The 16260-nt window shown below is 39.2% G+C and overlaps 1 protein-coding gene across 2 annotated transcripts in view; it reads left to right on the forward strand.

The window, feature by feature from the left end:
- The window catches only part of TBCK (TBC1 domain containing kinase), a 271930-nt gene that overhangs the window by 194321 nt on the left and 61349 nt on the right, over nucleotides 1-16260 (forward strand). The window contains exons 24-25 of one of the 2 annotated variants that reach the window (XM_058432416.1): nucleotides 2093-2268; nucleotides 2577-2597. In XM_058432416.1, coding sequence (XP_058288399.1) covers nucleotides 2093-2268; nucleotides 2577-2597 — 197 coding nt within the window. The remainder of the gene's footprint in view (nucleotides 1-2092; nucleotides 2269-2576; nucleotides 2598-16260) is intronic. The other variant, XM_032172492.2, reaches the window with a different exon arrangement.

The raw sequence follows: 16260 nt of genomic DNA on the forward strand, positions 1-16260 counted from the left end.
CAAAAGCTTACATTCATGATATCACAATATTCACACTCCAGGGACTGTTGCGGGGTGGGGGGAAGGGGGGAGGGACAGCATTAGGAGATATACCTAATGCTAAATGAGTTAATGGGTGCAGGAAATCAACATGGCACATGGATACATATGTAACAAACCTGCACATTGTGCACATGTACCCTAAAACCTAAAGTATAATAATAAAAAAAAAACATTTTTTTAAATAAATCTGTCTGGTAAATGATTTATATGGTTTATTTTTTGTTACCTAGAAATTCTAAATTGGATATTCTAAGTGTAGAATTCCACAGTGTAATTGAGAAAAGAGAAAATGAGTAAACGAGATGATTATTAGACTATTTTGATAACTTATGAAACATAAATTAAAATTTTTTGAATCCTCATATGTTAATCACTTGTTTTTTTAAAGTGTGTGTGTGTTTTGTTTTGTTTTTTTTTTTTTGAGACGGAGTCTCGCTCTATCACCCAGGCTGGAGTGCAGTGGCACTATCTTGGCTCACTGTAAGCTCCGCCTCCCAGGTTCATGCCATTCTCCTGCCTCAGCCTTCCGAGTAGCTGGGACTACAGGCACCCGCTGCCACGCCCGGCTAATTTTTTGTATTTTTAGTAGAGACAGGGTTTCACTGGTTTAGCCAGGATGGTCTCCATCTCCTGACCTCGTGATCCACCCACCTTGTCCTCCCAAAGTGCTGGGATTACAGGCGTGAGCCACCGCGCCCAGCCTAAAGTGTTTAAATTCTCAAGTCATGTCACATAAGATTTCAAGAGATCACTAGTGCTCAATAAATTTATGTTTAATTTAGTCGTGTTGTATTGCATTGCCTATTATGGGGGAAGGCTCATCCTTCTTTCTACTAAGAAACATAGAGAATAATTGTAAATAGCCCTTAGTCTGAATCATTTTTATGCAATATCATAGACACAAACCAATGGATGGGTTTGATAGCCTGGAGTCCTGAGTTTACCTCCTTCCCATTTAAGACACATTGTTAGTTTGGTTTACTATTTAAGAAAGCATTAGGGTGCTGTTTAGTCATCTCTGAGAATCAAGTTTCCACTCAACCATTTATATATAACATAAATTATATTATGAAAGTCCAATACATATATTAGAACCAGTTTCTTTAATTACTATGTATGCCTAATTACAGTGCAATTTCTCATATTACCTGAGTCAAAATTAATGCAATTCAAAACAACAGAAATTTATATTTAAAGAAAAGTGAAACGTACTTAAAGGAGCTGTTTTTTCTAAAGCAGTCTCATAAGGAAAACTTTGCCTCATCTCTTTCTACATGTTTGAGCCAGGAGCTTGCAGCCAATCAAAACAATAATGCTTTCCTATAGGTGTAAATAATAAAGAAGTAAACCCCAATAGTAAGGTATCAGTTACACCAGCGGTCCCCAGCCATTTTGGCACCAGGGACTGGTTTCCTAGAAGACAGTGTTTCCATGGACTGGGTTTGGGATGGGGGGGATGATTTCAGGATGAATCAAGCACATTATATTTATTGTGCACTTTATTTATATTATTATTAAATTGTAATATAAAATGAAATAATTATACAACTTACCATAAGGTAGAATCAGTGGGAGCCCTGAGCTTGTTTTCCTGCAACTAGATGATCCTATCTGGAGGTGATGGGAGACAGTGACAGATCATCAGGCATTAGATTCTCATAAAGAGCATGCAACCTAGATCCCTCAGATACGCAGTTCACAACAGGGTTTGTACTCCTATGAGAATCTAATTCCACCACTGATCTGACAGGAGGCGGAGCTCGGACTGTAATGGAGCAATGGGGAGCAACTATAAATACAGATGAAGCTTTGCTGACTCGCTTGCCACTCACTTCCTGCTGTGTGGCCCAGTTCCTAACAGGCCATGGACCAGTACCAGTCCATGGCCTGGGGGTTGGAGACCACTGAATTATACAATAGACTGCGAAAATTAGATAGTTTCCTCTTCTTTTATACGCTGTATTGTTTGGTATCAAGATATTCTATTACTGGGGATAATTTGTTTTTCTATAATCTCAATTTTTTTTTGTTTGTACATTATTTTTTTCAGTCAAGAGAATCCATCCTATTAAATGACCTAAAGTCAGAAGTATCACCACGGATTTCAGCAGAGGACCTGATTGACTTGTGTGAGCTCACAGTGACAGGCCACTTCAAAACACCCACCAAGAAAACAAAGTCCAGTAAACCAAAGCTCCTGGTGGTTGACATCCGGAATAGTGAAGAGTATCCTTTGCATATGCTGTTTTAAAGGGTGGTACTGCTTATTTGTATTGCATCCTTTCATTTAAGTGGTGTGTGGTTAAAAAAAAAAAAAAATTCTGGGATTCTTCTGAATTCAAGTAGTTAAATTACTCTCAAACTGGATGCCAGAATGGTCTTGCATAAGGTTTTATAAGATAACATTACATACCAAAGACCTGATGATATTTTCCAAACAATGCCAGAATATTGGGATATTTTGTTGTTTTTTGTGTTTCTCTGGTGTATATTGCTATTCTTGAAGGCATTTGAATCCTTCATGCTGTAAATAGGAATTGTGGCAAAGATGAAGAGTAAGTATACACCCGTTTTACCTCATAGCCTAGAGAAAAAATTTGCTACATCTCAACATTGACCTTGTGTTCATTATAATTTTCAAAACACTGGCTTACATAGAACATGTATTTTCACTAACTACAAAATGTTATTTACAAAGATTTTACTATTGAACATACTGTAACATCCAAGGGGTTTGATTGGCATTAGAGTATGAAGAGTTACAAAATAGTAACAGTTCAGTCTCCTTCTATTTTCATTATCTTCAGATTCTTTGATTGTGTGTTTTCTAGAATCTAGGTAAATGATTTTCACTTTGTTTAAAAACAGAGCAACTTTTAAAATCTTTCTTAGAAAATCAATATATAAAATATAAATGAATGCTATTATAACTAATTTGCTTCAAAAATTCAAATTTGCAGCATTTACTAACTATAAATGAGGGTTAGCAGGTTAATGGTTTCTTATATGCTAAAACTGGCATATACAGGTTGAGTATCCTGTGTCCAAATTGTTTGTGACAGTATTTCAGGTTTCATATTTTATAGGATTTTGGAATATTTCCATTATATATATATACTTACCAGATCAGACTATCTAGAGCCAAAAGGCTGTAATGAGCATTTCCTTTGATCCTGATGTTGTTGCTCAAAAAGTTTGATTTTGGAGCATTTCAGATTTTAGATTTTTGGATTAAGGATACTCAGTCAGCAATAAGTTTTCATGTTAATATTTTCAATTCCAATTTTTGAAATGAAATTTGAATTATACATTTAGAGACTTTATTAGTAATTCATAGAATCTTAGGTTTCTGACAGTACAATTTGAGAGCTCACAGTTTCAAATGATATATTCTCATCGTTTTGTGAAAAGTTGCTACTTTCTATTTTTCTGAGTTTGGAGAGAGTATACATGTTGATATCCCTGGTTGTTAGGGTTTCAGCAATACTAGAAATTCTTTGCAGAGTGGATGAGTGGACTCCCAAATGAGGCATTAAATCCTATTTAACTGGTCAAGAACCCCTCGTCTGGAAGTTCTTCTGATCTTATACTTCAGGAGTTTAGAATCTGTTTAATGTTTTTAACTTTTTAATTTGTATTTCTTTTGCTTGAGTCTTTATTCATAGCAATTCTCCCATAAAACCATAAAAATAGCATTATAATACCCTATTTTAATCTTAAAGGTAATTCTTCCATTCTGTAGGTTGTCTGTTGCCAGGTCCAATCTGCAGACCCTGGCCGAACAACGGATGTAAAAATGCACTCAGACACAGGTATCCGGTGAAAATGCGGGCTAGGGGACCTGGCCGCTTACAGACCCCGAGGAGGGTGTTGTAAAGAGTCAGCAGCTGTGGCCCTGACAAGCTGGTGCTGCAGGCATTTATTTAGTTACAGATTTAATGACAAAGGCTTTGAGTCAACACACTTTTGCGTAATTAACATAGTCACCCTGCCCCGAGATAGCAGTCATGCATGGGGATGATTAAAGGCCAGGTTCCAAGTTAAACTAACTTATCTAGATCAATTCCTTTATATCTCTTTGTTATCTAACCTTTGCTGTCAGGGTCCAGATAAGAGGGTTTGGCTACCTTCAGCCAAATCCATTTCCAAAGCTTTTGTAAAACCTCCCCGCCTTCCAAGAAGGTTTGCATCTTTCTACAATTTTTCCCACCACCCTGACTGATCTCCTACATCTCCCCCTTTTCTGTTTTTAGCATCAGGTTTTGTTGATTGAAGAGTACAGATGTGTGCAGCAACAGGTTTGTCAGGCGTGGCAGGCACTGCTCACATTCTGGCTTTGCATCCTAGAGTTAGTAAATAATAGAAGACAAATATGAGTATAATTAGCAACATTCTTTTCTAATTAAGGAGTGACATGTAGTGTTACTTGGCACCTTAGTCCAATGTGCGCCATTATTGAGGAACCCCACTTGGGGCATGTCATTCCCTCTTAGCCAAGCAGTCGTGTTGTTAGAAGCTGAGAAGGCGGTGTTTGTTTAAGTAATAGGGCTGAAGAAAGGCATATCTAAGAGATGGGCCCAATAGAGAGTAACAGGTGAGGGTTGCTGGTAAAGTGAAAGTATTAAAAAGGTTAATAAAGCATAGGAAGGAACAAATTATCTGGATTGAATGGTGTCTGTGTCCAGAGCAGATTCGCTCAGTCTTCTAACTTCTCTTCTTCAGCGTCCTGTCCAGGGCCTATGTCGTCTGAGGAAGCCACATTGTCTGGGGCTGTAGGTCCTATAGGGTCATTTTCTTTATTTCTAGTACCGGGTTGGGTCCTAGCCATGCTATGGTAAGGTTTGATGCATCGTGCTGGAATCCAAAGAGGACCTGAGAGGGTGTGAACACAAGCATATCCTCTCCCACATGTTAACAATTCATTTGGACCACACCATACATTACTGTTTACATCTTTCCATAAAACTGCAGGTTTTATGTCTTGAGAGGTTTTAGCAAAGTGCTTTTCTACAACTAATTGAAATTTATCATCTAAATTTTCAAAATTAAGGGTAAATAAGGCTTGTGCTAGTAGTGTTGCAGGGTCCTTACTCATATTCCCCCTTTTTTGTTTTCTGAGCATATTTTTAAGGATAGAGTGGGTACATTCTACTGTGGCCTCTCCGTGGAGGTTATAAGGGATGCCTGTGGAATGTTGGATATTCCACTGTGACAAAATTGTTGAAATTGTGAGCTGGCATAAGCCAGACCACTATCAGTTTTAGTTTTTGTAGGCCACCCCATAAATGCAAAAGTTAAAAGACGATGTTTAATGACATATCGGGTGGACTCTCCAGGAAAGGCATGTGCGCTAATTGAGAATTGTTATTAATGGATACATGTACATATCTTAGTTTTTCAAATTGAGGCACATGTGTAACATGGTTTGCCATAGCTGATTAGGTTCTAGTCCTCTAGGGTTAACACCTGTATAAGGAGGGGACGTGCCTGTGAGCTGGCAATCTGGGCATTGCCGGGTAATTTGTTTAGCTAGTCTCTGGGTAAGTTGAAATTGTTTAGATAAGTTTCTCTAGTTTTGGTGGAAAAATTGTTGCGGTTGGGTGGCTTGGTCAAACAGTGATGTTCTAACTTGTACATCTGCTTGATCATTGCCATAAGCCAGTGGGCCAGTTAGTGAGCTGTGGGCTCGAATATGTGTGATAAAAATAGGATGTGTATGTTGATCTAGCAAATGCTAAAGTCAGAGAAAAAGTGCACACAGGGTGGGCTCCAGAGTGGCCTTAATGAGGGCCGTCTCAAGGTTCTGCAATAAATAAACAGAGTAAGCAGACTCACTAACAATATTGATGAGCTGAATGGAAAAAGTTTCCAAGGCCAATAGTAAGGCTCCAATCTCAGCTCTCTGAGTGCTAGTAAATCCAGAACAAGTGGGGGAATTACGTGATTTCCACCAGACAGCGACTTTTCCATGTTTACCAGAGCCATCAGTAAACACTGTTAAAGCATTAGGTATGGGGGATTGAACTATTTTAGTAGGCAAAACCACAGAAGTACAAGATAAGAACTGAAGGAGTTTGTCAGCAGGAAGGGCATGCTCTGTATGGCCTTTGTAATCAGAGAGTGCTATTTGCAGGTCCATAGATAAGGCAATACTGCCTCGAATTGCTTTTTACTTAAAGGAATCCTGATGATACCAGAGTCATAACCTAGCAACTGATTGCATCGTCTGCATCCTGAATAAATGATTTTACTGACTAACTGGATATAGGGAGAGAGTGTTTTAGTCCCGGTACGTGAGCAAAAAAACCCATTCTAGGAAGCGTTGCCCTGGGGTCATCTGTAGGAGAGTGTTTAGTGGGAAAAACAAATAATTGAACTGAATACCATGTATCAATGCAATCTAGTTGTCTCTGAGAAATAGCTTGCTCTATCTCTTCAATTTCCCTTTGTGCTGCAGGAGTTAAATACCTGGGAGAGTCTAGGGCAGCATTGCGTTTTAAGATAGAAAACAGGTTCAGTAACTTATCAGTAGTTATGTCCAAGGTTGGGCAAATCCAGTTAATATCGCCGAGTAATTTCTGATAATCATTTAAGGTATGTAAGTTGCTAGTATTTAATTTAACTTTCTGAGGTCTTACTGACTGGGAAATTAGTATGTACCCAAGATATTTCCAAGGAGAAGACATCTGTACTTTTCCAGGTTCTATGATTAAACCTCTTAACTGTGTATTCTTTATGACAGAGGCATGTAACTTGAAAAGTACTAGCTCTGTTGGGGCTGCTGGTAAAATATCATCCATAAAATGAGTAATCCTGCAATTAGGAAATTCTTTTCTACTGGGGAGCCAAGCTTGATTTACATGATACTGACACATGGTAGGACTGTTCAGCATTCCTTGAGGAAGCACTTTCCAATGAAATCAGCGAGCTGGCCTTTCATTATTGATAACTGGTATTGTAAATGCAAATTTTTCTCTGTCCTGTTCTGCAAGAGGAATAGTATAAGAGCAGTCTTTTAAGTCAATAATGATTATAGGCCAATCTCGAGGAATTGCCACGTGGGAGGGGAGCCCCTGCTGAAGGGGCCCCATAGGTTGCAAACTAGCATTAATAGCACATAAGTCATGCAAAAGTCTCCATTTACCAGACTTTTGGGGAATGATGAAAATGGGCAAATTCCAAGGACTGTTTGATGGTTCTGTATGGTTGGCTTTTAATTGCTCCTCAGCTACTTCATGGGCTCTTTGTAATTTCTCTCCCTTTAAAGGCTACTGTTCTACCCAAATAGGATTTTGAGAGAGCCACGTTAGGGGTAGGGGAGAAATTGTTAGAAAGAGGTCTGCAGAGTGGCCTCAGTTAACACTCTTGTAAATGGGCTAGTGGCACCGTTTTCTTTAATGCTTTTTTTTAGCTCTTTATAAGCATTAAAAGAAATGGATTCATGTACCTGATTGCCTTGTTAATCTGGCATTACCAGGCAAGCTAAGAGCTCCCCATCTAATGCTGCTTGTCTAAGACAGGGTCCCATAGCTATAGCATATCCCTTGTCTTTTTTCCAATTTCTTGGAGGAGGGGGCTCAGGCAAAACCTCCATTTCCTCTTTGTTATTTTTTCCCAGAAACAGTGGGGCTGAGGGAGATGGAGGCAGTAAGGTAGGTGACAGTTCCTCCTGCCTTCGCTTTTTAGGCTCTTCTATGTAGAGCAGGACCAGAGCCACCCTTAACTAAAGCCCATAACGTTAAAGATGTTATTGGGACCCATTGCCCTTGTGCATCATGTTGTTTAAGATTTCTATCCACTTGTTCCCAGATCTCCAAGTGTAGTGCACCTTCTTTCAGAAACCATGGGTTATGGGAAACAGTAGTTTGCATTAGGTCTCTTAATTGAGCCTGCAAAACCAAGGCTCTGCTAGCTTTAAGCAGCTGTTTCAATACTTTTATATACTGTTGCTGTTGAGCTGATAACTGTTGTCCTATGATGAAACCCTAGCCTGAACAGTTCCCTCCAACTTGGAAATCCCAAGTGGGCACCAATGACTTATTGACTTACTGACTGCGCAGTCTTTTAACCTTCGTTTTTGAGGGTTCCGTTGCAATCCATTGCAGCATTCCTCACATGGAGCGCCACCTGCTGGGTCTGACCCACACACCCTGGCTGAATGATGGATGAAAGAATGCACTTAGACACAGGTATTGAGTGAAAGAGCAGGCTAGGGGACCAGACCACTGACAGAAAGAGTTGTAGCAGCCACAGCCCTGACAAGCTGGTGCTGCGGGCATTTATTTAGTACAGATTTAATGACAAAGGCTTTGAGTCAACACACTTGTGGGTAATTAACATGGTCGCCCTTGCTGGAGAGAGCAGTCCTCCACATGGATGATTAAAGGCCAGGTTCCAAGGCCTAAGTAAACTAACTTATCTAGATCAATTCCTTTATATCCCCTTGTTATCTAACCTTTGCTCTCAGGCTCTGGATAAGAGGGTTTGGCTGCCTTCAGCCAAATGCTTTTCCAAAGCTTTTGTAAAACCTCCCAGACTTGCAAGAAGGTTTGCATCTTTCTACAATTTTTCCCACCACCCTGACCAATCTCCTACAGTCTGTTTACTCTGTTGATAATTTCTTTTGCTGTGCAGAAGCTCTTAAGTTTAATTAGGCCCCATTTGTCAATTTTTGCTCTTGTCGTGATTGCTTTTGGTTTCTTTCATGAAATCTAAACCCATTCCTAGGTTTAGGATGGTATTGCCTAGGTTGTCTTCCAGGGTTTTTATAGTTTTGGGTTTTACATTAAAGTCTTTAACCCACCTTGAGTAGATTTTTGTATATGGTGTAAGGAAGGGGTCCATCTTCAATCTTCCACATATGGCTAGCCAGTTATCCCATCACCATTTATTGAATAGGGAGTCTTTTTCCCATTTCTTGTTTTTTGTCAGCTTTGTCAGAGATCAGATGGTCATAGATGTGTGGCCTTATTTCTAGGCTCTCTATTCTGTTCCATTAGTCTATGTGCCTGTTTCTGTACTACTGCCATGCTGTTTTGGTTACTGTAGCCTTGTAGTGTAGTTTGAAGTTGGGTAGCATGATGTCTCCAGCTTTGTTCTTTTTGCTTAGCATTGTCTTGGATATTCGGGCCCTTTTTTGGTTCCATATGAATTTTAAAATAGTTTTTTCTTGTTCTATTAATGTCACTGGTAGTTTGATAGGAATAGCATTGAAACTGTATATTGCTTTGGGCAGTACAGCCATTTTCATAATATTGATCCTTCCTATCCGTAAGCATGGGATATCTTTCCATTTGTTTGTGTCTTCTCTGATTTCTTTGAGTAATGTTTTGTAATTCTCATTGTAGAGGTCCTTCACCTCACTGGTGTGCTGTATTACTAGGGAGTGTGTGTGTGTGTTTGTGTGTCAATTGTGAATGGGATTGCCTTTCTGATTTTGCTTTCAGGTTGGTTGTCGTTGGTGTACAGGAATGCTAGTGATTTTTGTACATTGCTTTTATATCCTGCAACCTCACTGAAGTTGTTTATCAGCTGAAGGAGCTTTTGGGTCAAGACTGCATATTTTTCTAGATATAGAATCATGTCATCTACAGAGATAGTTTGACTTCTTCTCTTCCTGTTTGACTGCGCTTTATTTCTTTCTCTTGCCCCATTGCGCTTACTAGGACTTTCAATAGTATGTTGCATAGAAGTGGTGAGAGAGGGCATCCTTGTCTTGTGCCAGTTTTCAAGGGGAATGCTTTCAGCTTTTGCCCGTTCAGTATAATGTTGACTCTGGTTTTGTCATAGACAGCTCTTATTATTTTGAAGTATATTCCTTTGATAGCTAGTTTATTGAGAGTTGTCAATGTGAACAGATGTTGAATTTTATCAAAAGTCTTTTCTGGATCTGTTAATTATGTAGTTTCTGTCTTTAGTTCTGCTTATGTAATGAATCACATTTACTGATTTTTTGCATGTTGAGCCAATCTTGCATCCCGGGGGTGAAGCCTACTTGATCATGGTGAAGTAGCTTTTTGATGTGCTCTGGATTCGGTTTACAAGTATATCATTGAGGATTTTTGCATCGATGTTCATCAAGGATATTGGCCTGAAGTTTTCCTTTTTTATTGTGTCTCTGCCAGGCTTTGGTATGAAGATGATGCTGGCCTCATAGAATGAGTTAGGTAGAAGTCCCTTCTTCTCAATTTTTTTGTAATAGTTTCAGTAGGAATGGTACCAGCTCTTCCTTGTACATCTGGTAGAATTTGGTTATGAATCCATCAGGTCCTGGGCTTTTTTTGTTTGGTAGGCTATTTATTACTGATTGAATTTCAGAGATCATTATTGGTCTGTTCAGGGAATCAATTTCTTTCTGACTCAGTCTTGGGAAGGTGTATATGTCCAGGAATTTTTCCATCTCTTCTAGGTTTTCTAGTTTGTGTACATAGAGCATATGGTTATTTTTATTTCTGTGGGGTCAGTGGTTGCATTTCATTAGTCATTTCTAATTGTGTTTATTTAGATCTTCTTTCTTCTTAGTCTAGCTAGTGGCCTATCTTGTTAATTTTTTCAAAAAACCAACTCCTGGATTTATTGCTCTTTTGAATAGTGTTTCATGCCTTGATTTCCTTAACTTCACTTTGATTTTTTAAATTATTTCTCAGTTCTATTAGCTTTGAGGTTGTTTTGTTCTCCCTTCTCTAATTCTTTCCATTGTGAAGTTAGGTTGTTAATTTAACATCTTTCTAACTTTTTTGATGTGGACATTTGGTGGTATTGTATTTCCCTCTTAACGCTGCCTTAGCTGTGTCCCAGAGATTCTGGTATGTTGTATCTTTGTTCTCTTTGTTTTAAAAGAACTTCTGGATTTCTGCCTTTTATTTTTTACCCAAAAGTCAATCGGGAGCATGTTGTTTAATTTCTATGTAATTATATGATTTTTAGTGATTTTTATTGTGTTGATTTCTATTTTTATTTTGCTGTGGTCTGAAAGAGTGTTTGGAATGACTTCAGTTCTTATACATTTATTGAGGATCGTTTTATGTCCAGTTATGTAGTCGATTTTAGAGTATGTGCCATGTGGTGATGAGAAGAATGTATATTCTGTTGGTTTGGGGTGGAGACGTCTGTAAAGGTGTATCAGATTCATTTGGTTCAGTGCTGAGTTTAGGTCCTGAATATCTTTGTTAATTTTCTGCTTCAGTGATCTGTATAATACTGTCATTGGAGTGTTGAAGTCTCCCACTATTACTGTGTGGGAGTCGATGTCTCTTTGTAGGTCTCTAAGAACCTGCTTTATGAATCTGGGTGTTCCTGTATTGGGTTCATATATATTTAGAATAGTTAGGTCTTATTAAATTGAACCCTTTACCATTATATAATACCCTTGTCTTTTTTTTTTTTAATCGTTGTTGGTTTGAAATCTGTTTTATCTGAATTAGGATTGCAATCCCTGCTTTTTTCTGTTTTTTATTTTTTTGGTAGATTTTTCTCCATCCCTTTATTTTGGGCTTATGAGTGTCATTATGTGTAAGATAGTCTCTTGAAGAGAGCATATTATTCAGTCTTACTTTTTTATCCTGCTTGCCACTCTACCTTTTAAGTGGGGTATTTGGACTATTTACGTTCAAGGTTCGTATTGATATGTGTGGATTGGGTTTTGTCATTGTGCTGTTAGCTGGTGGTTATGTTGGCTTGTTTGTGTGGTTGCTTTACAGTGACATTGGTCTGTGTGTTTAAGTGTGTTTTTGTATTCACTGGTAGTGATCTTTCTATATTTAGTGCTCTTTTCAAGATCTCTTGTAAGGCAGGTCTGGTAGTAATGAAGTACCTTAACATTCGCTTATCTGAAAAGGATCTTATTTCTTCTTCACTTAGAGAGTTTAGTTTAGCTAGATATGAAATTATTGGTTAAAGATTTTTTTTTCTTTCAGAACATTCAATATAGGCCCCTAATCTCTTCTGGCTTGTAGGGTTTCAGCTGAAAGGTCCACTGTTAGCCTGATGGGAATCCCTTTGTAGGTGACCTGCCCAAGTTCTCTCTAGATGCCTTTAACATTCTTTCTCTCATTTCGACCTTGGAAAATTTGACAGTTATGTGCCTTGGGTATGATCTTGTGTAGAATCTTGCAGGAGTTCTCTGTTTTTCCTGAATTTGACTCTTGGCCTCTCTAGCAAGGTTAGGGAAGTTTTCATGGGAGATATCCTGAAATACATTTTCCAAGTTGTTTGCTTTCTCCCCGCCTCTTTCAGGGATGCTAGTGATTCATATATTCAGTCTCTTTACATAATCTCATAATTTTCAGAGGCTTTGTTCATTCCTTTTTATTCTTTTTTTTTTTTAAATTTTAGTCTGACTGCCTTATTTCAAAGAACCAGTCTTCGAATTGTGAGATTCTTTCATCAGCTTGGTTCATTCTGCTGTTAATACTGACGATTGCATTGTGAAATTCCTGTATTTTTCATCTCTGTTCAACTTATTAAGTTCCTTTTTATACTAGCTATTTCATCCTTCAGCTACTCTATCACTTTATTGTGATTCTTATTTTTCTTGGATTGGGTTTTGCCATCCTCCTGAATTTCGATTATCTTTGTTCTTGTCCATATTCTGAATTCTGTTTCTGTCATTCCAGCCAGTTCAGCATGATTAAGAACTCTTGTTGGAGAACTGATGCAGTCATTGGGAGGACATATGATACTCTGGCCACTTTAGTTACTGGAGTTCTTGCATTGGTTCTTTCTCATCTCTGCGTCAGGGTGTTCCTTTAACTGTGGTGTAGATTGAGTACAGTCACTAGACTTATTTTCTGGATATTTTCACTGGGATGAGTATTTGTATAGGGTCTCTATTGGAAGCTGACTGACTGTCTCTGGCTTTAGAGTGGGGTATGTTAGTGAGGTATTTTTTGTGTTGAAGCTTTGGGGTTTATCTAGCAGGTGACACTTAGGCTTATTTGTCAGTTGGTAGACTTTTGTTCAGTATTGTGGCTCCCTTATGTTTTCTCATAGTTGCAGCCATGTTTCCTCTCAGTCCTCTGAAAGTGTGGGCTCCTCTCCCCCTTGAGTGCCTGCTATAGTTCATGACTTGGCACTCCTGGGCTGCCCACTGCAGCTCTGGGTTGATTTCAGAGTTTATATTCCTTCCCCAGCTTAGAGGCAGTAGAGGAAGAGATCTTAGTAGTGGTTGTGGCCAAGCGTCATTTTTTTGACTCCTGGGGGCCCCGCCCCAGAGAGATGCAGGTCATCAATCACTCAGCAAAGTCAGCCCAAAATGGAGGTTTGTTCTGTGGGCCCAAGCCAGGAGTTTCCTGTCTGGTGATGAGTTTTAGGGAGTGTGTGGGACCTGTGGGAGATGGACTGGCCTCCTCTCCTTGGTTCAACTGCAGCCTGTTGGAGGTATGGATAAGACAACTAAGGTCTTTGCTTCTTCATTAGTTCAAGGGTGGCAAGGGCAGTTCCACTGCAGAGACAGTGGCAGGGAGGCTTTTATTTGCCCCTGGCGGCTCTGTACAGGGAGTTGCTGAGTTCGCACTGGCTCGATAGCTCTGGTCGGGGTGGCTGGAACTCCAGGCCTGGAGGATCTGCCCAGTAAGGAGATATGGGAACAGGAACCCATGTAATAGTCTGCCCACTTTTCTGTAGGGCTGCTGCAGTATGCTTGGGGCCCACTCCAGGCCCTAGTCATCTCGGATTTTCTAGAACCTGGAGGTGTCACCAGTAAGGGCTATGAAACAGCAAAGATGTCGGCCTGTTCCTCCCTCTGGGAGCTTTGTCCCAGGGAGGTATGGACCTGTTGCTGGTTTAAAGGCACCTGTACAAAGTGTCTGGAGACCCTGTTTGGGAGGTCCTGCCTAGTGAGGAGGAACAGGATCAGAACCCACTTAAAAAAGCAGTTTTCATTCTGGCCACATTTTGGTAGAGCATCTATGCTGTGCTGTGGGATTCCTTCTGCCTTGAGTCAGCTCATGAGTCAGCTCAGACTGTCCAAAGCCTGAAGGCTGGAATGGCTAAGGTGTCTGAACAGCAAAGATGGCAACCCACCCCTCTCCCTGGGAACTCCTTCTTAGGGAGGTGCAGTGCCACTGCTGGTGGCTGGCTGGATCCCAAGCCAGTAGGTCTTATCTTGTGAGGTGCAATGGAAGTGGGGCCTACTCAGCCTTCTGGATTCGGCGTCTTTCCTACAGGTATGTACAGGAGTCTAACCTTCTACTTTGCCAAAGCTGCAGCTACTTTTGCCAGAAAGCCCAATAATAATCTAAGGCTTCAGGGTCTCCACCCATGCCTGAGCAGTTGCTCTGCCAATACTTCATGTAGCTCTCTCCGTCAGACTGAAGACTGAAGGCCCTGGTGGAGTGGGTTCACAAGGAGATATATCCTGACCTGAGGGTTGCAAAGACCTATGAGAGGAGTATGTTTTTCTGGGGCCGTTCATTCACTCACCACTTCCCTTGGGTGGGGGAGTATCCCCTGGTTCCATGTTATTCCCAGGTGGGTTGTTGTCCTGTCTTACATTTCTTCATGCTCTAAAGGTCAAGTTGTTTCCTTGATTAGTCCCACTGCAAATACCTGGATGTTTCAGCTGAAGGTGTGGTATTTACTTGCCCCCTTCTGTTTTTCTCCATGAGAGCCACACACACTAGCTGCTTCTAGCCACGCACACTAGCTGCTTCTTGAATAGATTGAAGTAAATTGACTTCTAATAATAGCAGTCTTTAAGTTCTTACACTGTACCAAGCATGGTGCTAGTCCTATTATGTAGATACTCTTGTTATCTCTGTTTTACTGATAAACTGAAGCTTAAAGAGGTTAAGCAACTTTCCCAAGGCCATATAACTAGTAATTGCAGAGCCAGTCTTGTGCTTCTAAATTTTACACTATTTTACAGGTGCCTATCTGGTCTCTGCATAGGGACAGTTAAGCATAAACAAGATTGAAACAAATGAGTTAATAGAAATTAATGAGTCAGTGAGACATGCATTGATTCCTCTACACTATATATATTCATTCAGATGTTATATACATTTCTTCAAATCTTATACACAAAATAAGCTATTACCTTCAGCACCTGTGTGTATATGAGGACTAATCCCAGATACCAACTGAACAAATCTACCTGTGGTTATCTTTTTACAGATGTAGCCACAGAATCGAGGAAAACTGAAGTATTTCAAATTTTAGAAAGCAATATTGCAACACTTTGAGGAAAGAAACATGATAGAAAGATCCTTTCCTACTATATTGATTTAATTTATAATATTTAATTCATTCAAAATCTTTTTAATAAAAATTTCCCTAAAGCTACTAATATGCTGATGTTTTTTAAAGCCTATTGAAATTTTAATAATATTTTTAAAGTAATTATCTTTGTACAGTAACTCTTAATTCTTACCAAGGTAATTAAAGTCTTCGTAATTAAAGTCTAGGATTTATGTGACTTTAACAATCTGTTTAAGAAGTGATTACATATTTAATACTAGGATATTTTTGAAATAGTTTTATTTCTCTCTTGCCACAAAATGTGACCCTGTACAATATGGAAAAAAAAGAAACTTTCTCTAACACCTTTTCCTTCCCCAGAGGAAGTAAATTATTTTTGAAATGTTGTTCAAATTATTTATAATGTCCCTGTATCATGTTTATCTTCTGTTTTGTTTTTATACGTCATTTAAATGGGAAGTCTTTGCCTAACACAGTTCTTACATCTTCATATAGGTGAATTTTTTTTTCCTAAATTGTGCTTCCAGATTTAATGTCTAAGAATATATTTCATCTTGTCTTTTTTTTTAACCTATGCAAAATGATTTAAGTGATTGCTTACGAAAGGGAGGGAGGCAATCTTATCCACAGGCAAAATAAGCTGTCTACCAATAAATTTAAGGGACTGCCTCACTACTACCACCAAGCCCCCTTCAGAACCTTCACTTGATGCCTGAAACGCTACTGTTAAGGCTTCAGTCATTTAGCTTGTGTTATGAATAGTCTCAGTTAAAATTCAAAAAGCCTGCAGGTGATAATATTTTAATCTATGTTCAGTTTTTGTGATTGTAGGAGAGAAGCAGCACATTAAGGTGCCAGCAATCTTAGGGAACTACCTAAACCCCAATGTGGGCCAAGGGAATGGAGAATACAGAAAAAGAAAACTGAAGGATATGAAGACAAACTTTACCCACTTAACAATAAAAACATAATCCCAAAACTTTAGAATAAGAAGATACCCTAATGTAGTCTAAACTCTTA

The sequence above is a fragment of the Hylobates moloch genome, unplaced genomic scaffold (assembly GCF_009828535.3).
Source record: "Hylobates moloch isolate HMO894 unplaced genomic scaffold, HMol_V3 SCAFFOLD_2, whole genome shotgun sequence".
NCBI classification, from domain to species: Eukaryota; Metazoa; Chordata; class Mammalia; order Primates; family Hylobatidae; genus Hylobates; species Hylobates moloch.